Below are 27850 nucleotides of genomic sequence, written 5' to 3'. Positions count from 1 at the left end.
GCATGTACTGCAATATGGCCAAATTCAATTCTTGAATACAGAATGGAAATCTGGAAAAACTTCATGGATGTCACCAGATTTACACTGTTAGAACTGAAAGCAAAATTTGTCCCTCATTCATGATATTATAGGTATATAAAAGGAAAGTGAGCTCATGCACAGCTGGGCAAAACATCTGGGTTTTTTAGTTCATTGGTAAAACCAACTTCTTTTCACAAAAATGTGGAAATTCTCCATGATTTTAAATTTGTTATGAAATTCCATCTATTTTTCCAAATTCACTATCACTGGATGAAATAACTAAGTAGTAGTTAAAATGAAAGAAATTTTTCCACATTTCCAAAACCAAGTCTGAAAAAACCCCCACTCTCTCTGCCTTTCCTCTATCACAACAACAGCCATATATATTTATCATTTAATACAGTTTTATCCATATTATTCTTTGCTGCCCATGCTCTCTCTTTCCATATCTTTTGAGCTGTGAATCAAAACACTAATCTCGCTCAGCCTATAGAAGTGGCAGCATGAAGAAATTCCTGGATCTTTTGACTCTTTGCTTCCCTTACTTCCTTGTGGTTACAAGGTCAGATTTTGCCACGCATGTGTAACAAGAATGTTAAAAATATGAAATCAATAGCTCTACCGAGATTAATTCTGTAATGATTATTCCCCGCTGAAGGATTAAATATAAAAGCCCTCTCAATGCTGAGATTATCACTACCATCTGACTGGATGTCTCTATTACCTACTGTCTCAAAGAAAAAAGCTCCAAATGGCTTCTTTTTCCTAAAAATAGGTATATAAGAAATGGATTGGCAGGGCTCGCCAACCCCTAGGATAGCGATTAATTGAAAGGGTTTCAGGGTATGTCTACACGGCAAAGGAAAACCTACTGTGCCAAGTCTCGGAGCCCAGGGCAAGTGACTCAGGCTCGCAGAGCTCAGGCTCAGGAGACTAAAAATAGCAGTGCAGATGTTCTGGCTCAGGCTGGAGCCCAGGTTCTGAAACCCAGCGAGAGGCTTAGAGCCCAAATGCCTACACTGCTATTTTTAGCCCTGCAATGTGATTCTCACAAGCCAAGTCCATTGACCCCAGCTCTGAGACTCAAGAACTGGGGGTCACCCAATGAAATTAATAGGCAGCAGGTTTGGAATAAATACAATGAAGTACTTCATGTAATGCACTCTCAATCTGTGGAACTCATTGCCCGGGGATGTTGTAAAGGCCAAAACGATAACGGGGTTCAAAAAAGAACTAGATAAGTTCATGAAGGACAGGTCCATCAATGGTTATCATCCAAGATGGTTAAGCATGCAACCCCATGCTCCAAGTGTCCCTAGCCTGTAGTTGCCAGAAGCTGGGAGTGGACAACAGGGGATGGATTACACCATGGTTGCCTGTTCTGTACATTCTCTCTGAAGCACTTGGCATTGGCTACTGTTGGAACAGAGGATATTGGACTAGATATACCATTGTTCTGACCCAGTATGGCCATTTTTATATTCTCAGTGATATTAGCTTTTTTTGCAACAGTGGTAAACTGTTGAGTCACATCTAATTTGTGATCCACCATAAACCCCAGATCCCTTTCTGCAGTACTCCTTCTTACACATTCATTTCTCATTTTTTATGGGTGCAATTGATTGTTCCTTCCTAAGTGGAGTACTTTGCAGTTGTTCTTATTGAATTTCAACCTATTTACTTCAGACCATTTCTCCAGTTTGCCCAAGTCATTTTGAATTTTAATTCTAATCCTTCAAAGCACTTACATCCCTCCCAGCTTGGTCTTGTCCGCAAACTTTATAAGTGTATTTTCTAGGCCATTATCTACATAATTTATGAAGCTACTGAAGAGAACTGGACCCAAGACCAATCCCTATGGGACCCCATTCGATATGCCCTTCCACCAGCTTGACTCTGAACCATTTGTAACTACTGTCTAGGAATGGTTTTCCAACCAGTTATGCACCCCCCTCCTGGCAGCGCCAGCTAGGCTATATTTTTCTAGTTTGCTTCTGAGGAGTTAGCAGAAGCCTTTCTAAAGTCAAGATATACCACATCTACTGCTTCCCCCTATCCACATGGCTTGTTACCCTGTAAAAGAAAGATAGTAGGTTGGTATGACTGATTTGTTCTTGACAAATCCATGTTGATTGTTACTTATCACCTTATTATCTTCTAGGTGTTTGCAAATGGATTGCTTGATTATTTGCTCCATTATCTTTCTGGATACTGAAGTTAAACTGACTAGTCTGTAATTCCCCAGCTTGACCTTATTCCTTTTTATAGATATACTGTATATTTGCCTTCTTCCAGTCCTCTGGAATCTCTCCAGTCTTTCATGACTTTTTGAAGATAATTGCTAATGGTTCAGATATCTCCTCAGTCAGCTCCTTGAATATTCTAGGATGTATTTCATCAGGCCCTGCCGACTTGAAGATATCTAACTTGTCTAAGTAATTTTTAACTTGTTCTTTCCCTACTTTAGCCTCAGATCCTACATCACTTTCACTGGCATTCACTATGTTAGACGTCCGATCGTGACAAAACTTTTTGGTTCAAACTGAAACAAAAAAGGCATTTAGCACTTCCTCCATTTCCACATTTTCTGTTATTATCTTTCCCTCCTCATTGAGTAAGGGGTCTACCCTCTCTTTGATCTTCCTCTTGCTTCGAATGTATTTGTAGAATGTTTTCTTGTTACCCTTTATGTCTTTAGCTAGTTTAATCTCATTTTGTGCCTTGGCCTAATTTTCTCCCTATATGCTTGTGTTGTTGTTTTTATATTCATCCTTCGTAATTTCACCTATTTTCCACTTTTTGTAGGTCTTTTGTTTGAAGATCATTGAAGATCTTCTGGGTAAGCTAGGGTGGTCTCTTGCAAACTTCCTAGCTTTCCTATGCAGTGAGATAGTTTGCTCTTGTGCCCTTAATAATGTCTCTGGAAAACTGTCAAGTCTCTCGAACTGTTTTTCCCCTTAGGTTTGCTTCCCGTGGTATCTTAACTACCAACTCCCTGAGTTTTCAGAAGTCTGCCTCCTTGAAATCCATTATTTTTATTCTGCTGTTTTCCCTCCCACGATTCCTTAGAATCAGGAACTCTATCATTTCATGATTACTTTCACCCAAGGCACTTAGGAGCCCAATCAATGGAACTTAGGCTCCTAAGTCATTCAGATGCTTTTGAAAAGTTTACCCTACTTCTGAGAAATGTAATCTTTAGTCCAGCAACAAATAAATAAATGTTGAGTGCTGTATTTCAAAACACAGACATTATTTCTGGACAATATGTTGGTCCCTTCTGTCTCACTGTTCTAAGTCAGTGTAAATTAAAGTCAGTTTCACTATTCACACCATCCAGCAGCCCGCATGCACACTGTACTATGCAGAAAGGGCTTTTTATTGTCTGTCACTATTTTGGTGCCTTTTTAGGTACTACAGTTGAATACTTAGACAAGTTTCCATACCTATCATGAATATTAACTATCCAAAAGGACTGCAGTGTGAATAGTATTCCTGAAAACTCCTTCTTGATGGGCAGTCTTGATCCTTCAACAGCTGTTGAAGGCACGGTTCCTTCCATCTACAAATCCTTATTCTGTGCTCATACAGTAGCTGCATGGCAGAGCTATCTATTTTCATTACTTGAATTCCCATATTCTATGGGCAGATGGACAAAAACTTGGAAGTTTAACCCCATAGCCTAGGAATGTGATCTGAGATGGAGAATTTGGGAAGGGTGTGAATTGATGAGTTGGAGAGGAGGCTGAGAAGTGAGTCGTTAAATTGAGGGGAAAGGATACTGAGAACAAAATAGATTGGTGAATTGATGGGAAGGAAGGCACAGAATTGGTGAATTACTGAAGGTGGGAAAGGGAAACAGTGGACAAAGGATTTGGAGGGCCAGAGAATAGGTATTTGCTGTGTGAATGTAGGAATAACCACAGAACATACTGTGTAAGGTGAAAAATGGGGAAGAAAAAGGAGGAGAAAAATGGACTACGTGTAGAAAAGGGAAGTATAGGAGACAGAAGATTTGAGGAAATTGGATTGTAGGGAAATAACGGGTAGAGTAAGACAAGGGAGAAATTAGAATCAAGAAGAAGATGGTAAAAAAGGAGGAAAATAAAGGCTAAAAGACAAGAGGAAACAGAACAGGGAGAGTGGGGGGGGGGGAGATGTTTTTATACATGTCTATGTATTTGAGCCCCTGTGGTGACATTTAGTAGAACCTAATTTGCCAGTAGCAAGTCATTCTGTGAGTCATCTTAAAGGATTTAAAGAAATACTCATGAGACTTTCTTTTAAAAAAAATTCTGAAGTTAGTTTTTTAACCCTTAAAACCCCTCTTGAATATAAGAAATAATATTTTATTATTAAATAATAATAAAATTATTGTTTTAATAATCCCCAAATCCTTTCATTTAAGATTTTACTGGCTCCCTCACAGTTTCCCAAAGCTCCCCATTTCCCTCTGTGGCTAACTTCAGACCCGAAGCCACCTCCGGATATGACTCTTGGTATGAGCTGTGCAGGAAAGCAGAAATCTGCCAATGCAAGTATTCTGCTTTACAGTAGCCATGGAATTTAGAAATACATGTTACAGCTGGTCAGTGTTTACCCAGGGACAACCCTGAACAATGGCCCTACGAAACTCAATCTGTGCATACTACTCCAAAAGAGACAGCCCCCTGATTCAACTATCATCTCTGGTGAATGCTACAAATTTGGAATTATAAACAATAACAATGGTAAACTTTTCCTTGTCTCCTGTGGGGCAGCACCATCAGATCATATAAAATTTAGAAGCTATCCAATGTAGTTTTCCTAATTTGAAGGTCTTTAAAATGAGAAGGAAATTTATTATGTTAGAAAATATTTTTATGGATGCTATAAAAAGGGTAAATAAGATACCAAATTCAGAGCTTTGTAATGTACCTACCGGCCAAGGAACTTCACAATTGGTGTGGTAATTATCGCACCCACCAGTCCACCAATGGAGAAAATAGACACGGTTATAGACCAGAGGAGTGTAAGAGTTCCTCCATCTATTACGTGGCCATATCTTCTTTCCCAACTTTCATTGTAAAACCTCTTGATATACTGAAAGTAAAGAGACAATAACGGTATGTGTGAAAGCAGCTTACTTGACGAGTAAGGACATTGAAATTATCAATCATGATTTAAACAATGGCAAAATAGTAGCTTTCTGTATAGAATAGACACCTGTGACATCCATCTTTAATTGTTTTCACCCTAATCTTGAATGATTTGGAACAAATTAAAAATATGTAAATTCAGTTATCAGTGTTATGGGTTGAGTTATACATTGTTATGAGTTGGGTGTAGCTGCTGCCTTACATTCAGGATAAACATTAAGAAGCCATTGTGAAGAAGTGGCTGAACCAACAGCAGTACAACTCAACACACAGGCACATGAAAAAACTTGAGCTGATGCTGACCCAGGCACTAGAGATTAAGACAGAAGCAGAAACAGAAAGTCAAGCCACTGTAACAGAAAGCTGGGATGTGGTTGGAAGACAAAATTAAAATAAAAAGATTCTGGGGTATGGAGCACTAGCTGGATAGGCAGGCATGGAACCGCAGACACAGGAATTGTCTCCTGCTATTTGATTCCTACTACAATCAGAGAAACAAGACTTTGTACATTCTTAATGAATAAGCAAAATTGCATCAAAGAATTGAACTGCATCACCAATTTCTCCTCCTAAGTGGAACAACCTACAAGACCCCAAATTATGGGCTATCCAGTTGCGTGAAAAGGGGTATCATTATTATCTGTATTGCAGTAGCAGCTACAGCCCATTGTGCCGGGCACTATAGCAATATATAACAAAGAAATGGTCCCTGCCTCGGAGAGGTTACAATCTAAATTCACAGCAAAATGCTGTTAATATTGTATTGTAGTATCCTTATATTAGGAACACATAGTTTTACTGAATACTCCATAGGTCTCTACTGAAAACAATTTAAAAATATAAAAACTCCAAGGGAAAGGAAGGGAAGAAAAAGGGCAACAAAGGCAGAAAGAAGAAAAGATGTCACTTGTAGAGAGCGATGTGGGATGGGAGATTGGTGAGGAACAGAAACTCAAGAGGAAAAACAAGAAGCGAGATGCCAACAGAAGATGATTCCTGATAATGAGGAGACTAGCCTTCCTTGTCCCATAAAATGGAACTTCAAAAGCAGGAGAGAGTAACAGGGATGATTTCTGTTTTAATCCCCCCCAAATTCTGTAACTGACGATTATGAAAATATTTTATACCGATGCTTTTTATCGGTCGGTGCACATGTAGGTGCAGAGCCAGGGGTTGAGCAGTGAAAACCCCCTGGCCCATTGGAAAGTTGGCATCTGTACCTCTAGCCCTGGAGTCGGTGCCTATACAAGGAGCCACATATTAACTTTTGAAGAGCTGCATGTGGCTCCAGAGCCACAGGTTAGCCACCCCTGGTCCAGGAGAAGATTGGGCAGTAGAGGACATACATTTCTGGGGGGAAATCTAGGATTGGGGGTGTGTTGGGGTCACCCTGAAGTATAACCAAGGCTGGCAAGAGCCAGAGTGTAATCCAGGTAATGGCAGGCTGCAGTTACACACCGACATTCAGGGTGTAGCCTGCATGCTGAAAGGCTCTGAGCAGACCAGCTGGAAGCTGCTTCAACCAAAGCATTGTAAAGCACCCATAGTTGCTAAGCAGGGGGGACACAGCTGCTCATTAGTCTGGACTGTACAATGGTAAGTCACAAATGGGGCCCAGCATCTCCCAGAGGCTATTTGTGAGTGCTGGTTGCATCTAAAAAGAAGTGCATTTTGAGCCTGGACCAAAACCCATTGACGTGAATGGATATTTTTACATTAACTTTAATGGGGTTTTCTGCAAATACAACAAATGAAAAAGGTCATAAATATGGGAATAATAAAGGGTTGCTAGACCTTGCTATGGTAAGGGTGAGGGTAAGTGGCAGTTGCCAGGCATGGGGGCAGGTATTACAGGGTCAGTGGAAGCTAAGCTGATGAAATGGAATGGAAATAAGTTATACAAATGAAAAAAAAAAGTGACTGTGAAGAAGGAAAGTCTGCTGTATTTATTCATTGGGAGTTCAGCATGCCTTGGGACTCTGCATCGAAAAAATGAGAGCATGAGCCCTAATGCACAGTAGCTGTAAGGAAAGCTGAAACATATTTCTGGTTCATTAAAAGGATATTCAAAACAGTGAGGCAACATATTTATAATTATGCAATAAATTTACAATTTTCAAAGGGTAGATGATCCATTTATTATCTTATACCACATAATATAACCCCAAGTACCTATCCTGAAAATTAACTAAATGCCAAATCTCCTGCACAGAGAATGTATGAAGAATGCTTTCTATCTCTTCACATCAAAGCTAATTGTGTTATTTCCACTGCTTGAAGGATGTATTTTTTTAAAAAAAGCTATGAAATGACACCAAGAAATTGCTACACAGCTGGAATCCAGTTAGCCTCTGGCATTTTACCATTTTAGTGTTCCATTCTGACTCATACATAACTTGTCATAAAATTTGCCTCAGTTTTTTTGAGTGACTATAAAAGGTACAGAAATAGTACATTTTTTGAGTGAAGGCCTATGGTACACTCACCATGACATAAGAGTCATTACTGTACTTTACATTTTGCAGTTCAGGTTGAACCCAAGGTCATAGACTTGTTTGCAAATGGTCTATTTTTCATTAATTTTAAGGACAATCTTTTAAAACTTGGATGAGAAACCAGGCCTCTAAAGGTATATTTAAGTGCTGAAGTAACTGCCCTCATTTTCAGAGGTGCTGAGCACTCACCAATTATAATGGTAAATTATACCAGTATAGCTAAACCAATGTAGTTATATCAGCAATATTCCACATAGGGACATTCTTATTCCAGAACTAGTATGGGAAAGCCTATGTTGTTGCATGGGTGTGGCAGCTGGATCAAGTAATCCATCAGCCGTACAGTCTCTCTCAAACAACTAATAACACAGCTGCATGCAAATTAGCTGTAGACTAAGGGTGCTGATTGGTTGAGTTACTTCTAATATCTCAATGCTCTAGCACTCTTCATGGCATAGATACAGCTACAGTAAGGCATGTATACCAGATAGCTGTAATTCTTGAAGTCAAAATGGGCAAGAATTTAAAAACTGGACAGTAACAGATTTCAAATCCCAGTGATGATTCAACCTGCTCATAATGCTAAACCAAAAGGGCTCTCAACCACACCTGTAGCAGTTTCCATTGCACTGACTCTACAGACATTCTCGGCTTCCAAGTGACATACAGACAGATTGACAATCCTGATACCTTATCTTGTATAAGAGTGGCTTTTTTTTTTAACCTAATCCCCTTGCAAAATGGCATAAACTAAATTGAAAAAAGTGCTCTTATATCTCAGTTTTTAGAAGAAGTTATTTTGTCTTGAATATTTAGAGCTTTTTAATAGAGAGAGTCTTCATATATTCATGTAAAGAAATAGCAGTATTATCTTTCCAGGACATTAAAAGGTATTCAGAGACACAGCCAAACACACTGGTATCCACTCTTTACTCTGCCATGTATAGTTCTGAAGCAAAGATGGCAATGATTTTACTCTAGTGCAGTGGGGACCTCAACCTTTTCCCTGCTTGACCTCACAATAAAAGAGAAAAAGATTTTCAGATTCCCCCTCCCATTTAGCTATAAAGAAAAGTAGAGAGTCACAACCACACTTGGACCTGGCTGTAACGCCCTGATCCGTGCTATCCCATGCTAGAAAATAACTTCTCCAGGGCCAAAGGACAGCTCCACAGAAGAAAAAAAACTGATACTATGTATCAGATACGAGTGTTATTTTCTAGTTATGCGGGGGTGTGGGGAGAGGCAGAGATCAGACATTTAATAAATGCTACTATTTGAGAGAACATCTAGAATTGGAATGCAATGGCAGAGGTCAACTTTTCTCCCCTAAACAGTGTAACTGATAAGGGATTTTGTATAGTAAAATCTACTAGCAGGCTAAGAATCCATCTATCTGTCTAGGCATTCCTAGAGTCATAGAGTTTAAGGCCAGAAAGGACCGTTAAATGTCACCCAATTACCTGTATATTGAACCCAATAACCTGTGTTAGGTTAAAGCGTATCTTCCACAAAGGCATCCAGACTTGATCTGGAGACATTAAGAGATGGAGAAAGCGTACACTTTCACACCAGAAGGAACTTGAACCCACAATCTCTGTTTTAGGAGGCCAATGCCTTACCCATTCGGCTCATATGGACCTCATCACCATTGTATCTGACATAATGATTAGTGGATTCTATTCCCCATGAGGTAGGACGGTATTAGCTGCCCCTCTGTAAAACGGAGATGAGGCAGAAGGTAGATTAGGTGATTGCCCAAGGTCACACTGGCAGTCAGTAGCCAAGCCGGAAACTGAAGCCTGGTCTTCTCCAGCCCTGTTGAGTGTCTTAATCACAAGTCTATCATCCTTCCTTGAAGCCTGGTGTCAGGTTTTAGCCTGATAGACATGGAAGTGTCAAAGCTAGAGCTTCTACATATAAATAGGATTATAATAGAAATGCCAATAAACACTTAAATTTAGCAGAGTTACTAGATGTCAACTTTCAGAGTAACAGCCGTGTTAGTCTGTATTCGCAAAAAGAAAAGGAGTACTTGTGGCACCTTAGAGACTAACCAATTTATTTGAGCATAAGCTTTCGTGAGCTACAGCTCACTTCATCAGACGCATACTGTGGAAAGTGTATAAGATCTTTTTATATACACACAAAGCATGAAAAAATACCTCCTCCCACCCCTCTCTCCTGCTGGTAATAGCTTATCTAAAGTGATCACTCTCCTTACAATGTGTATGATAATCAAGGTGGGCCATTTCCAGCACAAATCCAGGGTTTAACAAGAACGTCGGGGGGGGGGGGGTGGTTAGGAAAAAACAAGGGGAAATAGGCTTGAATAGAGACTGGGAGTGGCTAAGTCATTATGCAAGGTAACCTAAGTTAATTGTATCAAATTTGCAAATGAATTCCAATTCAACAGTTTCTCGCTGGAGTCTGGATTTGAAGTTTTTTTGTTGTAATATCACAACTTTCATGTCTGTAATCGCGTGACCAGAGAGATTGAAGTGTTCTCCAACTGGTTTATGAATGTTATAATTCTTGACATCTGATTTGTGTCCATTTATTCTTTTACGTAGAGACTGTCCAGTTTGCCCAATGTATATGGCAGAGGGGCATTGCTGGCACATATCACATTGGTGGATGTGCAGGTGAACAAGCCTCTGATAGTGTGGCTGATGTTATTAGGCCCTGTGATGGTGTCCCTTGAATAGCTCTTACAGGCAGGATAAATTTTCATAACAAACCTGCACAATTGAATTAGGGATATTTTGCTGATAAACATTATAATTCTCTATACGAGTTGTGCCACTATACATTGAGTGAAGGCTGAAATTAATATAACCCTATCAATTCATGTCCCTTATTCCTACGGCTCTTTGGACTTGAGGGTCATGAATTCTGTGACTTCCCATTTTTTTCCTGAGAAACCTGAGATGCTGCTTCTTACTTCTTCATCCCAACTGAGAGGCAAAGAAAACCATATTTTCCTTCCAAGAAATCCAATGTGGGGAGGAGAAGGAAGAGGACAACTTCCTGAGCTTCCTAAAGAGAAACAGAAGAGACCCATTGCTCCTGCTCATGATACACCTGCAGTGGGAAAATAGACTTTCTGCCCTCAGTAGTTCTACAGAGTGAGTGAAAGAAAATATATTCTACTTCACCCATGGTTACACCCTCAAGAGATGCCAGCTGATCAAGACAGGACTGAAAGCATTCTGCATTAATAATGAGAGATGAGGCACAAATCCAGGATTGAGCCAAAATTTGCCATGGCTTTTTTTTTAAATAACCTGTTCCATGGCAAAATAATAGCCCTTAACAAAACATTAATAGCCCAAGAGGTGCTAAACATTAGTATTCTATATTTGTGTTATTGTAGCACCCAGATTTCAAACAGGATCAGGGTCCTACTGTGCTTAGCCCTGCACAAATGTAAAATAAAAATCATAGTTCCTACCCAAAGAATTGACATGAGAAACAGATTCATTGCAGCCTAAGGAAAAAATAAAAAGCTACAAAAGTTTGCAATTGCTGGTCACATACTGGTCAACAACCAATTTCTCCAACCCCATCTTTTTAACATATTGCTAAAGTCAAGATCTATTTGTCACTTGTATGACTGAGTTATGACGTTTCCCCTTCTAATCTAAAGTCAAACTTTGAAAGCTGCTTTATGAATTAAGTTTAGGGGTGCAGAATGAGGCAGAAAATTTCTCATTTAATAACAAAAGTGTCTATTTCATGTGTGATGTAGCCACATTCCAAATAATAATCACTTTACCACTTCGCTAAATGAGCAGGGACTCATAAGAAATGAATTCCATAGATAAGCACTAAAGCAGTTAAGCTAGTTCTATAGGAATCAACTACCGCACCATACAAATACAGCTGCATTTTGTGGCATTTGAATCATATGCCTAGTGTTTTAGCACAATATAGTGGTTTAAAAAAAGATATTAGGCATGCTCCTATATCAAAATATGCTGTTTCCAGACAAGTGGAGATGGTGAATATTATGGACTGCTATTGCTGATATAATCTGGGGGCTGGGAAGAGCTGTAAACACCACAATTGGTCAGAGGAGTTGTGTGAAACTTGTTAATAAGCCTCACATCACTTTAAAGACATGTGATCCTTGAGGACATGAAAATAGTTTGGATTGCATTGCAAAGATCCTTCCTGAAAAAACACAGGTTGGGGCCTGTGTGCGACAAGACCTGTTAACATCAGTAAACAGAAATGGGGTAGAAGGTGTCACTGAGAACTCAGAATGGCAGAGAACAAAGAATTCAGATCAGCTCTTGCCAGTAGACTAGCAAGGAAAGAGACTAGGAGGTATGTAATAAAATGCAAAGTAGCCTGAAATTGTACTTGTGCCATAGTTTAGGCTTGTTCAGTTTTGGAAATATCATGTAACTTAGGCCTGGTCTACAGTACGCGGTTATTTCGGAATTAACTGAGTTACCTCAAATAAAACTCGTTCTGTCCACACGTCCAAACGAGTTTTTTCGATTTAAAAGGCTCTTTACTCCGATTTCTGTATTCCACCTCGGCAAGTGGAATAGCGCTAAAATCGAGATTGCAGTTCTGGGTTACAGATACTGTGGACGCAATTCGACGATATTGGCCTCCAGGAGCTATCCCAGAATGCTCCCTTGTGACTGCTCTGGACAACACTCTGAACTCCGATGCACTAGCCAGGTAGGCAGTAAAAGCCCCGGGAACTTTTGAATTTCCTGTTTGGTCACCATCAGCACAGGTGACCATCAGCAGAGTCCACCATCACAGGCGACCATGCAGAGTCCACCATCTCAAGAGACCACACGGTCCTGGATTCGCAGACGAGCTCCAGCATAGTCCGAATGAGAGGTACTGGACTCACTGCATGTTGGGGAGATGAATCTGTTATGGCAGAACTACGTTCCAAAAAAAGGAACGCAAATATGTATGCTAAAGTCTCCAGGGCCATGACAGAAAGAGGCTACTCCAGGGACACAGAACAGTGTCGTACAAAAATCAAGGAGCTCAAGCAAGCGTACCAAAAAGCCAGGGAGGGGAACAGGCACTCTGGGTCACAACCCCATACATGCCGCTTCTACTGTGAACTGCATGCAATTATGGGGGGTGACGACACCACTACCCATGGACACCTGCAAGGAGGGAGGAGCACGGAGCAAGGAGGATAAGTTTTTGGAGAATGGAGGAGGAGGAGGACAGTGCACAGGCGGCAAGTGGGGAATCTGTTTTCCCCCCTAGCCAGAAACTATTCTTAACGTTGGAGCCAATAGCCTCCCGCTACTCCCAAAGCATGCTCCTAGACCATGACCCTGGAGAAGGCACTTCTGGTGAGTGAGAGCTTGATCGGAGCCACACGGTGGGGGGTAACCCAGCCATGCTGGGCTGTGCGCGTTTAGTTTAAAGGGCTCATCCCTGCTCAGAGCCTCATCGGAGCCCCGCGGTGTGTGTGTGGCGCAGGCGGGGTGGGGGGGTGAGAAGAGGGAGGGTGTTGTGTGAAGCGATCATCCCAGAGAGCCCACAGGCTGCCTGCAAGCTGAATTCTGTTGCCTGGCCGCATGTGAAGGTTTACTTACACCAAAGCGGCAGACACTTCAGTATAGGAGGCAAAATGAGACCTTGTACAGAAAGAATATGTGCTGTGTACTATGAATTGCCTGTTTCACTGAGAAACAGTGTCCCCTTTGTTCTCTAAAATGTATCTTTTAAAATACTACCCTCCCTTTTTCTCCTCCTGCAGCAGGTGCAAATGTTTCAATGTGGCCCCCATCTACTCCATCCCAGAGGCTGGTCCAGATTAGAAGGCGGAAAAAATGAACTTGGGACGACATGTTTGCCAAGCTCATGGAGTCCTTCCGCACTGACAGGGCCCAGTTGAATGCATGGAGGCAAACAATTGCGGAGTTGCGTAAAGCGTTACATGAATACGAAGAGAGGAGGGACGCACGCGATGAGAGCAGGCGGGATGCTATGGTCAAGCTCATGGGGGAGCAAACTGACATGCTCCGCTGTATGGTGGATCTAATGCGGGAAAGGCAGCAAGACCACAGACTGCCGCTGCAGCCCCTGAATAACTGCCCTCTCTCCTCCCCAAGTTCCATACCCTCCTCACCCAGATGCCCAAGAACACGGGGGGGGGGCGGGGGCGCCTACAGGGACCCACACAGTCAACCCCAGAGGATTGCACAAGCAGCAGAAAGCTGGCATATCCTAAATTTTGATTTGGTTTCTGGACTTGTCCTTCCCTCCTCCTCCTCTACCCCCCAACCCAACCCCCTCCATCTAGCTTCTGATTTCTCTCAATGTTTTGCGCAACAAATAATAAAGAACAGTTTTTAAACAATTATGACTAATTATATATATATATATATTATATATATAGGGGGCGGGTAACTTTAAGAGAAACAAACACAACTCTCACACCGTACTCTGGCCAGTCATGAAACTGGCTTTCAATGCTTCTCTGATATTCAGCACGCCCTGCTGTGCTCTTCTAATCGCCCTGTTGTCTAGCTGTGTGAAACTGGCCACCAGGCAAGTTGCCTCAACCTCCCACCCCGCCATAAATGTCTCTCCCTTATTCTCATAGATATCGTGGAGCACACAGCAAGCAGCAATTACAATTGGAATATTGGTTGTCCTGAGATCTAACCGAGTCAGTAAACTGCGCCAGCGCGCTTTCAAACGTCCAAACGCACATTCTACCACCATTCTGCACTTGCTCAGCCTACAGTTGAACTGCTCCTTACTACTGTCCAGGGTGCCTGTGTACGGCTTCATGAGCCATGGCATTAAGGGGTAGGCTGGGTTCCCAAGGATAACTATAGGCATTTCAACATCCCCAACAGTAATTTTCTGGTCTGGGAAGTAAGTTCCTTCCTCCAGCTGTTCAAACAGACCAGAGTTCCTGAAGATGCGAGCGTCATGCACCTTTCTCAGCCATCCCATGCTGATGTTGGTGAAACGTCCCTTGTGATCCACCAGTGCTTGCAGCACCATGGAAAAGTACCCCTTGCGGTTTATGTACTGGCCGCCCCGGTGTTCCGGGGCCAAGATAGGGACATGCATTCCGTCTATCACCCCGCCGCAGTTAGGGAACCCCAGCGCATTAAAGCCATCCACAATGGTCTGCACATTTCCCAAAGTCACTACCCTTGATAGCAGCTGGTCAATGATTGCGTTGGCTACTTGCAGCACAGCAGTCCCCACAGTTGATTTCCCCACTCCAAACTGATTCCCGACTGACCGGTAGCTGTCGGGCATTGCAAGCTTCCTCTGGGCTATGGCCACTCGCTTTTCAACTGTGAGGGCTACTCTCATTTTGGTGTCTTTGCGCTTCAGGGCAGGGGACAGTAAGTCAAAGTTCCATGAAAGTGGCCCTATGCATACGAAAGTTTATCAGCCACTGGGAATCATCCCATACCTGCAACACTGTGCGGTCCCACCAGTCTGTGCTCGTTTCCCAGGCCCAGAATCAGCATTCCATAGCATGAACCTGGCCCAACAGCACCATGATCTCCCGATCGCCACATGCTGTGCTTCTAGGAACGTCTGTGTCCATGTCCTCATCAGTATAGTAATCGCGCTGTCGTCGCTTCCTTGCCCGGTTTTGTAGGTACTGCACATACTGCTGGATAATGCGTGAGGTATTTACAATGGTCAAAACTGCAGCGGAGATCTGATCGGGCTCCATGGCTATGGCACCTGCACGGGTAATCCTGGAAAAAGGGTGCGAAATGTAGTAGAGCAGAGTGGCAGCAGAAGCTGTGCTGTTCGGTTCACGGTAGCCAAACAACGGCTGAAAATGGTTGTCTTCTGTGGCTTTCATGGAGGTGGGAGCCCAGGAAAAACACCATGGAGAAGCTTGGAAGCGTGGCAATAACAGGAGAGCAGAGTTGGTGGTGGAAGCTGTGCTGTTCGGTTCATGGTAGCCGAACAATGGCAGAAAATGGTTGTCTTCTGTGGCTTTCACAGAGGTGGGAGCCCAGGACAGACAACATGGAGAAGCTTGGAAGCGTGGCAATAGCGGGAGAGCAGAGTTGGCAGCGGAAGCTGTGCTGCTCAGTTCACAATGGCCGAGTACAGTTGAGTTGGAGAGGTGGATTCATGGAGAGCAGCGGTGCACCGTCTGCTGAAAGCAGTATGGCGTCTGCATGCCAAAAAGGCACGAAACGATTGTCTGCTGCAGATTTCTGACTACACACACCCAGAAACACCCGCGAGAATGTTTTTGCCCCATAATGCGCTGGGAGCTTAACCCAGAATTCCAATGGGCGGCGGGGACTGTGAGAACCATGGGATAGCTACCCACAGTGCACCGCTCCGACATTCGATGCTAGTCTTGGTACTGTGGACGCAATCTGCTGAATTCACGCGCTTTAGTGGGGACACAGAAGACCGAATGTATAAAATAGCTTCCGAAAATTCGAATAGAATAATTTCGTACTGTAGACGTACCCTTTGTAAAACCAAAGTTAGTTCAGTCTCAGAGTTCTCCACTAAAACCAATTAAACCTATGATCTAGTTTTAAGTTTGCCACATCTCAAAGGATTTTCCACCATCTTAGAGAGAAGTAAAATACACATGAGTAAAAGCCCATCATGATTTAAATAATGTTATGATAAAGTGGGTGGGAGCAGCCAACTGTAAGGAATGTTCAAAGTGATGATTCATATGGCAGGTTAGGTAATCAAATGGCACAGCCTTTCTCAGCTTAAACATTCCAATCATTCTAACAAAAAAGTTTCCTTTTGAAAACAGGGTTTATTACTCCAATCACATAGAGCAGAAAAAAACCTGTGGCAGGACCCACTGACTGCTAGTATGTGTTCTATTATTTATTTGTATTAACGAAGTGATAACACTACTCTCCTGAAATTCCTCCTATTCAGGACTTGGACCCAGAGCAAAGATAACTATCAAAACAACAGTCTCTGTGCCTGGCAGCAACTGCATTACAGCAGAGAACTTTACCTTTTGGTGACTAGCATAACAAAAAGAGGAGGGGAAAGGGTAGAAAAATGTACTAGACAAAGATAGAAAGCAAGAGGGATGCATTAGAAAAGAGCAGGGAAACCCAGCAGTAGAGAGGACTGAATCAGGATAATAAAGATGTAGGAGACAGGAAAGAGGGGGAAATAATCCTTTACACCCAACTATTTAGACAAGATATTGTCAACTATATATAGTGTGCAGAGCCAGAAGTCTATTGCTGGAATCCATTTTTGCAGGAGGGGTTATTTGGGAAGTGTCCAATTTTTTTTTTTTTATAGGTAGGGGATTTGCATCCTTAAACTGACGGTGAATCAGTTTGCTTGACTGTTAACTTTTTTATAAAATTACTGCTTTTTAAACTACATCGTGCACTTAGAAGCTGCTGTTAAACATTTATAAATGTAATGGAAAAATTACTATAGCTTGTTAAGAACTTGGTCCATTCTCAGGGAATACCCCAAAATGATACCTGTTCATGTTCTTGTAAACCAAATCCCAAAATGGATCTGAGATTAGACAAGGTCCCTTGTCATTTGTTTCTTATACAGCACCACACAGACAAGTGAGAAACTGGAACACAATCATTCTCTTTCTCTGAAGATTCTCTCTCATACCAAAAGGAATTTTGAAGATCATTTTATAAGGCTTTATATTCGCATTTTTTGTTAATGTTGATTACTAAAATATGTAAATTCCTTTTATAATATTATAGCTAATTTTCATGTAAACTAGTTCTCAGTATGCTCTGTTGTTTACAAAGATATACACAAAGTATCTGAAAAAAGTCCTAATTGAAATAAGAAAAGAAAAGAAAAGAAAAGAAAAGAAAAGAAAAGAAAAGAAAAGAAAAGAAAAGAAAAGAAAAGAAAAGAAAAGAAAAGAAAATTGAACAGGTCCATGGGTATTTGCATATCACATCTTACTATAAATGGAAACCCTCCAGATAATGGAAAACTGTTAGGATAATTTTGCATAAAAAAACAAAACCAAAAGAACAACCTTGTTTTAAAGAGCTGTACATCAACTATCTATTCTAATGAGAGCCTGATCTAAAGTCTATTGAGGTCAGTGGAAAGACTCCCATTGACTTCAATGGGCTTTGGATCAGGCCCCTTAAAGAATGACAAACAGCATGAATAAATTTTAGAGAACATGCCCATGCTCACCCCCGACTCCCAAAAATAAAAGGTTACAAGAAATCTTTAGCTTGTGTGCTGTCAACACCACCACTTGTTACCTGCGGCACTTCAGTGAGGCACCCTCCCAGAGAACGGCTGCCATCTTCCTGTGCTGGGGGAAGCCTTTATGAGGAATTTTTCTCTGGCTCCAGGACCATAAGCAAATGGCATAAACCAACATGTAACCATTGATTTTAATTTATTATGTGATGTTATGATTAACTAACTTGTTATGTAATATATAATTATTGTATGCTAAATAGAATTAAATTGTAGGATTACAGACATATAAGATTTATCAGTAGTTAGAGGGGACAATTCTATATTAGGCATTTAAATAGGGCTGAAATGCAAGGCATGATTTTAGCTTAGCCATAGTAGGCTATATGCTTTAGAAATGCTTGACATAAGTAAGTGACCAGTGAATGACCCTATACCACAAGCCAATCAGAAATGACCCCTTCCAGCTCCCTACTAGTAGAATGCAACCAGAAAGTGATTTCAAGTGAACTTTATGAAAATTGAGCATCATAAGGGTGAAACAAGTATTGTAGGGGCGAAATGCGCAGCCAATTGAAAAGCATCGTAAGTGGCGTCCGACGTAAGTCGGGCGTCCTAAGTCCAAGGACTCCCTGTAACATAGCATTACTAAATTAACTTTAAATAAAACAATAGGCTACAAACAGAAGGGAGGAGAGTTCTCTGATATAGAAGGTAAATGATCTAGCTCTTAATTTTACAGCCTTCCAGATCTTACAGTGATGGGTGCCAGAGTAGATATTCCAAGTTATCATCTTGAACTACATCTACAGCAGTTCTAACTTTCATGGTACAAGATGATACAGACTAACACAGCTGCTACTCTGAAACCGATGATACTATCAAATCTGGTTTATTGCAGGAAGAAAACAAACAACGTGTAGTAATAAAGGGCAGAGATTTTTCACTTCCACGACTGAGGTCAAAGTGCACTGCTATATTGGTGTCCCAGAGACCTCACCCAAAAGCGCAATCTGTGCACTGAATGAAAAGAAGTCCAGAAGAACACGGGTCTTTGATTTACACCCAGCCAAACTGTTCATCTCAAACTTTCCCAATTGTTTTTGGAGAGAGTTCTGTTACAGCCACATACAGGGCTGCACATGTGTGCAAGGGACAAAGAGGGTCCAAGGAGACCCCTTATTCTCCTTGGATCACCCACATAGTCATACCTTGTGCAGGACGAAGAACAGCTGTTGTTAGGCTGCTACTCCTCTCCTATGAAGGTGAGTGGGCAAGGGTGGGGAATGGGCTGAGCCCCAGTTTCAGTGCACCAGCCAATACAGCTGAGTTAGCATGGCGGAGGAAGCAAGCTGCACCAGCAAAAGGACGAGTGCATTTTATTTCCCCCTTGCAGCAAGGTGGAAACAAGCTGACGCATTTCCAGTGGGATTACTTCAATTGCTGCTTGTTAGCATGAGTTAAGACTTGCAGTCAGGCCCTGGTGGAGAGTGGTTCCTCCTGTCTGAGGAGACAGTACATCCCTGAACACTGATATAAAATTGTATTTGTATATTCTCCTTGAAGGTCGTCCTGGGAAGACCTGATAGCCAGTTGTTTTGAATCAGCTTTGGATTCACTTCCGACATATGGTTCCATAAGAACGACCATACTGGCCGGGGGGGCGGGGGGAAGGAAGGGAGATGGATCAGACCATCTAGCCCAGTATCCTGTCTTCTGACAGTGGCCAATGCCAGGTGCCCCAAAGGGAATGAACAGAACAGGTGATCACCAAGTGATCCATCCCCCATTCCCAGCTTCTGTCAAACAGAGGCTAGGGACACAATTCCTGTCCATCCTGGCTAATAGCCATTGATGGACCTATCCTCCATAAACTTACCTAGTTCTTTTTTTAACCCTGTTATAGCCTTGGCCTTCACAACATCCTCTGGCAAGGGGTTCCACAGGTCGACTGTGGATTGTGTGAAAAAAAAATCCTTCTGTTTGTTTTAAACTTGCTGACTATTAATTTCATTTGGTGACTCCTAGTTCTTCTGTTATGAGAAGACTTATGATTTGTATAGATTCAATTTCCTAAGTATCCACTTTTTATCAACAGCTATATTGTCCAGGTTTTTATTACCTGCTACCTCCCTTTATAGTACCTCCTTTCTTCAGTTTTATCTGAATGAGAGGCCTGATCTTGTGTAGTGCTGGGCACCTCTTGCGAGATGCTGGACATCAATGAGACTTGCATTGAAATGAACAGGAGCTGAGGGTGCTCCGCACATCACAGCAGGGCTCAGCAGTATATAGAGTCAAGCTGTAAACAATCAAAACAGTTCAGTCGCTCACCCAAGTTTACTGACTCAGCACCTCAATTTGTTAGCTTGCCAAGTGTATGTACAGCACTTGTAAGATATACAGCGCTATAAAAGGTGCTAATTATTAACATCTAATTCATTCAGGGCCCTCTACTCACACTTAGTAGCACCTTACCCCACAGGGAGTCCCAGTTAGAGCTGACTGAAACTCAGAAACTGGATATTCAGAACAATTTTCATTTTGGAAACACAGACGCATGGGGTGTGACCCATGAAGGGCCGTAGGCGTTGCAATGCCGAGTGTCACAGCACCTAACTTTTAAGATGTCTACAAAATCCAGGAACACTATGATCCACAAAGCCAAGTTATGCACCTATGTTCCCTGTGTAATGAATGAAGAGAGACAGGAATCTAAGAACACAATGCACAGAAGCCAGCATGCTAGGTGGCTGGGAGACGCCTAAGCTAGCTAATAGGAGATGCCAATGTCAGAGGTGTATGCTAAGCCCCATCCCTCTCTCAGAGACGGGCACTGAAGTCCAGGTTGCAGGGAGGCCATCCAGTTCTGCTGGAGATCCAAAAATGGTTACCCGATACCTGGAGTCAGGTAGCTTAGGCCTCTAAGGAGTTTCTTGCTGGAATGAGTTGAGCGCCTGCCTCACTCCACACAAAGGAGCTGGAGGTGGTGCTGGTGCCTAACTTATGACTTTTAGCCCTGTGGTTAGAGCAATCACCTGGGATGTGAGAGACCAGGGTTCAATTCCCCCATCTCTGACAAAGGGGGAGAAAGATTTTGAATAGGAGCCTTCCACCCTTCAGAGAGTGTGTTAACCCCTAAACTATGGAATATTCTCCCTCAATCTCTTCTACTGAAGCTGTTGCACTGTAGATAACTAATGAAAGAGTGATTGGAGCAGAGGAGTGGATCCTGAGTCTCCTGACTCACAGGTGGGTTCCCTAACCACTGGACTACAGTCATTCTGATTCTCTCGTGCTCTCTGGTCCAACAGCTCTTTAAGTATTTATCCACAGTGGAACACCTTCAACAAGAGAGACTGAAGGAGCTGCACAACTGCATATCCCATAACCCAGTGGTTAGAACACTCTCTTGAGAGGTGAGGGAAACCCCTATTCAAATTGTCTTCCCCTCTACTAGGGATGGAGGAATTCAATCTAGGGCTCCCATATCTTCACTGGGCTAAAGGTTATAAGGAGGACATCACCTCCCATGGCTGGATTTTGAATGGGACCCAATCCGGTAGGTGTGCTAAGAGGACAACTACCATACTGGGCCCTGCACATAGTTTGTGAATCGCTCTGGGCCTTAGGCAAGAAATAGGCATCCAGATGCCTAGAGAAAGGCAGCAGTGTGCATGCCCAGAGGCAGTAACGTAAATGCTGGAGGAACTTTTAACCAGAAAAAAAAAAATTACGTGCCAAATGAGTTTAGACACCTACACAGTTCAGTGGGAGTTTTGTGGATCACAATGGAACCAAAGGGACATAGGTGCCTCCCTAAGTACTTTTGTGGATCCCACCCATGGTGTTTCCTAAACTAATTATGCTCTCCAGACCCCAGTGGCGGCTGGACAGGGAATCAGTTGGCTCAGAGATCTGGAAGCCTTGTTATCTCCAACCAAGGGTAATCTGCATAGTAAGGCTGCCCTGGAGATCCTGGAAGCTGCAGTGTAAGATTCTGTTTTCATTGGAAAATTTGCAACCACTTCTGGTTCCAAAGGGCCTGCTCACAGAGAATCATGACCTATGCTACACATCCATGCAGGAGAATACTGGGGCAGAAGATATCTACTTCCCTTGGGCAGGGTGGAGACCAGTTTCTGCATGGCTGCTAGTCCCCTTTCCATGCATACAGGTAAAAAGTGAACAATAGGGGCAGGGCATGAGCAAAGTCTTGACTCTACCTGTGATGCTATATGGAATTTGAGGGGGCACTTTAGGATATTATGAATACCAACGTTGTAAAATTGCCATGAGTTATGCCAGATATGCCGCCTAAGGTATCTGCAAAAATGTTATAATTTGCCTGGTATAGTAATCTCATTTATGTGTTTGTATCATCTTTGTATTGTAAGTTATATGTATGGTGTGTCTATATGTGCTGTGCATTTGAGTGACACCCCCAGATAGATTGGCTTTAGCACTGCCTACCTTGACATCAGCTATACAATTGATCCATTCAGAAGGCAAGGGATATACCCTATGACTCAGCAAGGCATGCAGGGACATGCCTATGGACAGAATGGTCTAAGGCTTCCAGGCCATGTGCTGGGCAACTTGTGTTTGGAACAAAGGAAATCAAGCTGCCTCCTAAAAGACTATAAGAGGAAGCTGCATCTTCTCCATTGCGTCTTTATTCCTGCTTCTTACCTCTAGACTAACCCTTCTACAAACGAAGCTCTGAACAAAAGACTGAATGACCCTTCCAAACTGTGGATGTGCTCAAGCCAGCAAATTCACCAGTACTGCTAGGAACCTGATGGACTTTGAATCTTTGTATGCATGTGACTGTTTTACCATTTAACATCTCTCTTCTTGTTCTTTCTTTTTTCTTTATAATAAACCTTTAGTTTTAGGCACTAAAGAATTGGCTGGCAGCATGATATTTTGGGTAAGATCCAAACCTATACTAACCTGGTAATGTGGCTGACCCTTTGGGGTCAGAAGAACATTTTTATATATGTGAAGTTTTTTAAATAACTTCCCACTGTACTGGACCTAGGTGCTGACTGGGAGCCAGAGAAATGAAATGCAATAGAGGGGGCTGTGTGATTTATTTTTTGCTTCTTGTTAACTAGTGTGGGGGATGAGAAGTACAGTTTGTGACTGGTTGGGGACTTTAACAGTTAAGTGTTACCCAGTCAATCTTGGGAATATCTGCTCTCCCTTTTGCAGCCTGGCTTGACCTTGGCATTTCCAGTAAGGACTGCCCTAGACACACCAGGACACACTACCCCCTTTCCCAAAGCACTGGCCTGTGCAGCTAAGCTGGCATGGGCAGGAAAGTGATCTGTGCTTTCCTCCCCAGCATAAGAGGGGAACCAGAAGACAGGTTGTGGTTCAGCTCCTGGGGCAACATACCTACATATTGACACCTTTACTCAGGGCTTGTGGTAAAAACCTTTGTGTAGTCCATAATGAGGTACAACAATGTGAATAAGAATGGTACAATCTTGTTCTAAATAAGCAGCACTGGCAGCATCTGCTTTTGAACCGTGTAATAGATTGCGTTGGGGAGCAGCATACAAAGTGAGGAGGTCAAAGCTGCATAATAAATACAACTCCACTATGATTAATTGTCATGTTACAAGCCTCATGTGTGCAGTTATCAAACAGCTGCCTCTCTCTCTCACACACACACTCTCTTACTTCTACTCCTGCAAAAACAATTTCTAACTATTAGGCACCCTGTTTTGTGCCTCAGCTGAGAATTGGGCCTTCTAAGCTCAGGCTGACCCCTTAGACTATTTTAGGGCAAGATTTGTTCAGAGGGGAAAAAGTATCGCCATCACTAGTACTTGCGGCACCTCAGTTTCCCAAGTTGCTTCCTTGCTGTAGCTCATGGAAGCTTATGCTCTAATAAATGTGTTAGTCTCCAAGGTACCACGAGTCCTCCTGTTCTTTCTGCGGATACAGACTAACACGGCTGCTACTCTGAAACCTGTCTATGTACTGAACTTTCCCAAAGTTGTTCATTTTATGAGATCTACCAAGATCACAAGCTGAAGTGAGTAATACACAGGAAATGCCATAATGGATCAAACATGTAGCTCATAACTAATCAGACACGATCTATCTAGTCTTCTTTCTGACAGGGGCCTGTACTTGCTGCTTCAGAGGAAGTTCCTAGAAACTTACGGAAAAAACTTTCCCACAGTCCAAGTTTCTTCCTAACCTTATGGATTAATGATTTGCTTGTGCTGTGAAGCATGAGGATTTATATTCTTTAAGTTTATTACCCTATTCAGTAACAGAGAACATTCTCATTATTCATGAAATATCATATCTGCTGAATCTGAATAAGCTCTTGGGGGTAAAAACCAAGCCCCACTGAATTAAGTGGAAAAACTTCCATTAATTTCAGTAAAACCAGGAACCACTGGTGTCAACAATCTCTTCCGGCAATGAATTCCACTGGTTAATTATAAATTATACAAAAGGCCTTTAAAATTTTTCACTTTCAATTTCATTGACTATTCCCTTATTCTTATTTTGTGATAGAAAAAAAAATAAGAGCACAGACCAATTAATGATAAGTGTACTTTGAACAAAGCATTTTGTAATAATTTGTAATAATATTCAGAATAAAATTCCAAAAATATACTATAGATCATTTCATAATATTCCATTCATTTAATATATTCCATCAGCAGAACTTGCAATCATAGTTGATAAATGGCCAACATAGCAGTTTCACTACATGGACCATAAACAAGGTACCAGTATGAAATGCAATAGAATGGCCCCAGTAGAGGAAGAGCAAGAGCAAACTCTATTATCCAACTGTGAGAACAGAATGCTCTACAATTCTTAAAAACAGAACAATGTGATCAAAAGTTGGTATATAGTCAATAGCTGTATATACTTAGTACTTAAAAGTCTGCTTCTGGAATTATTTTACCACACAGAACAAACTCATATGAAATGAAATTACTCATTTCAAAAGGAACACTTAGTTTTCATGACAAACATTAGAACTACACTGTGACTTCATGGGAGAAAGAAACAAACAAAAGATTACAAAAATCTAGTTATAGGGAACAAAAGTATTTCATAAGTTATTATATCTCTTTTCTCTCCCACTATACAAAAAGTCTTACGAACAAGTATTTCAAATAGTTTGTGTAATTTTTGGACAACATCACCCTCTACTGGAATTAGATTTTAAAAGCTTTCAGTCACTTACCACTGTGGGTGCATTCACTACGGAGAGATTGTAACCATAAAGAAATGAAGACCCAAAAGCTCCAGCTAAAGAGGCAATAATAAGCCTGCCAGACCAGTCCTGAAAAGAAAATAATTTAGGAATCATCAGTTTACTTTTTAAGATACAGCTATAATTATTAATAACAGTGTCTTGCAGACGATCAAGTACATCCTCAAGACAAAGGGTAACAGCTTGGAAACATATTCTCTTGTAATTCAACTGAAATGAATGTTGATATGAAGTTGTCACACTTGTACATATATTTTAAAATGAGATTAATGCAAAAATCTTGCAATGTGCACATTTTTACTGCACCTGTTATTCTACTATAAAAGATGTAAAAAATTAAAAGCTGCATTCAACAGAAACCTCAATCCCCTTGGGTGCTGATTGCAGAAATGCAGATTGGCTACAGAACCTAATGCAGGTCCAGAAGAGAGTTTTATTCTTGAGCACAGAAGAAGTATGGCCTAGTGCAGGGGTGGGCAAACTATGGCCTGTGGGCCGCATCTGGCCCTCCAGACATTTTAATCCGACCCTCGAGCTCCCACCAGGGAGTGGTGTCCAGAGCTTGCCCCACTCTGCGTGGCTCCTGGAAGCAGCAGCATGACCCTCCAAGTTCTACATGTAGGGGCAGCCAGGGGGTTCCGCACTCTGCCCCCGCATCTCCCACTGGCCGGGAACCATGGCCAATGGGAGCTGCAGGGGCAGTGCCTGCAGACAGGGCAGCGAGCAGAGCTGCCTGGCCGTGCCTCCACATAGGAGCCAGAAGGGGGACACGCCGCTGCTTCTGGGAGCTGCTTGAGGTAAGTGCCACCCAGAGCCTGCACCCTGGACCCCCTCCTGCTCCCCAACGCCCTGCCCCAGCCCTGATCCCCCTCCGGCAATCTGAACCCCTTGGTCCAAGCCTGGAGTACCCTCCTATGCCCCCTAACCCCTCATCCCCAGTCCCACCCCAGAGCCCTCACCCCCGCACAACAACCCCTGCCACAGCCCGGAGCCCCCTCCCACACCCTGAGCTCCTCATTTTTGGCCCCACACCAGAGCCTGAACCCCCAGCCAGAGCCCACACCCCAATCCCCAATTCTGTGAGCATTCATGGCCCGCCATACAATTTCCATACCCAGATGTGGCCCTCGGGCCAAAAAGTTAGCCCATCCCTGTTCTAGATTATAGGTAAGGTCCTATTTCATTCACAATATTGTGGATTCTGCAATATAAAGGCTTCAACAGCCATTTTGTTTTAAATTAGCTTACTTTGCACAGTCCACAACTGTGCATACATTTTGAGGTTTGCAACACACACTTTTTTCCCCCATTAGTACATGAAATGATCTTGGAGAGTTTTGTGCAGGCCACAACCAGGGTGGGGTGAGCGGGGGAGCCACCCAGGGCACAAAACACCAGTGAGGAAAGGGGGAAATGGGATGGAGAAATGATGGTGGGGGGGAAACGATGGGGGGGGGTAGAGTCCTGCATCAGGCATGGTATCACCACCCTTACTTCTGTGCTGCTGCTGGCAATGGTGCTGCCTTCAGAGCAGGGTGCCCAGCCAGCGATTGCCGCTCTCTGGCCTCTCAGCCCTGAAGGCAGTGCAGACGTCTGCAGCAGCACAGAAGCAAGGGTAGCAATACTATACCCCCTACCAGGTTTTTTGGCATTTCACCTCCCCCACCCTGGTTTTCCACCCTGGGCAACTACCCCACTCACCCCTCCCTGGTTACGGCTCTATAGTTGCATCAAATTGTCTGGTTATCAAAAAGTTCGCAGGCATAACATAATAGTTGAGTGTTTACATCATCCTAGCAAATTTTTCTTAAACAAATAGGTCTACTGTGACTTTTCCAAATTACTGCTATTAATAAAGATCCATTAATACTTTTCCGCAATTCAGCTACAATTATTTGAAGATCATCCTGCAATTCAGATAGTCTTCATTATAGGTCATACCTGCATTGTATCCAAGATCAGCCCAGCAGTTACTCTGAGACAGCCCAGGAACAGGAAACCTTCTGCTAGGGCTCCATAATTTCTAGTTTTTTTTTATTTTGAAGATCTGAGACAAATTTTCTCATAGTTATTTGCTACAAACAGTTGCTGTTAGCTGGACAGGTCTTTTTCCTACCGTGTCGCTGCCAGTAATTGCCAACTGGTGCCTCTCCTTTAAGTTTGTCTTTGCATTCACCACTTGTGTTGGCAATTTGCCGTTTCATATTTGCCATCTCAACACCCGCACAGAGGGTAAGATCATTCTGCAGCTGGAGTTTTTGCCAGACTTAACAGTCTTGCATCCCAGTGAATATTTTGTATCAAGTGCATTCATCTTTCACTATTCTCATAATCACAAGTCAAGATCGACACCACAAAAATGTCGGTTTCTCTCAGTTTCTGATTATGCCTGTGAAAGCTATCCCTTTTATGGACAGTGATAGGTTTGGGATTTAGATGTTCCTCCTATTTCCCCAACATTATCCACTTTGTTCTCTGTGTCAAAGCTGACTAGAATGGAAGGTGTGCTCAGCATGGGTACCAGAGCACAGTCAGAGAAGCAACCTGTACCTCCTGTGAATCAAAGCTCTACAGAATTGCTCATGGAAATTCTTGGCCCGCTGGAAGAGTCACTTTGGGACGCTGATCCTAGATGACAGCTCATCTTTATTGGCCCTTGAATTTGTGGCATGCAGATATCCCATAAATTTGTCCAAAGTGGTTACAGTAATTGAAAGTCAAAGGTTTTAGTCTTCTAAATGCTTAAATCCTTT

At 42.4% G+C, this 27850-nt stretch overlaps 1 protein-coding gene across 1 annotated transcript in view; it reads right to left on the bottom strand.

Moving 5' to 3' along the window:
* SLC2A9 (solute carrier family 2 member 9) overlaps positions 1-27850 on the bottom strand; it is a 169620-nt gene that overhangs the window by 132273 nt on the left and 9497 nt on the right. Inside the window, exons 2-3 of the mRNA XM_077815849.1 lie at positions 25068-25166; positions 4943-5103 (exon numbers count right to left, since the gene is read on the bottom strand). Of these exons, the coding sequence (XP_077671975.1) occupies positions 4943-5103; positions 25068-25166 (260 nt within the window). The remainder of the gene's footprint in view (positions 1-4942; positions 5104-25067; positions 25167-27850) is intronic.

The sequence above is a fragment of the Eretmochelys imbricata genome, chromosome 4 (genome assembly GCF_965152235.1).
Source record: "Eretmochelys imbricata isolate rEreImb1 chromosome 4, rEreImb1.hap1, whole genome shotgun sequence".
NCBI lineage: Eukaryota > Metazoa > Chordata > Testudines > Cheloniidae > Eretmochelys > Eretmochelys imbricata.
This window is presented reverse-complemented; position numbering and strand designations above follow the sequence as displayed.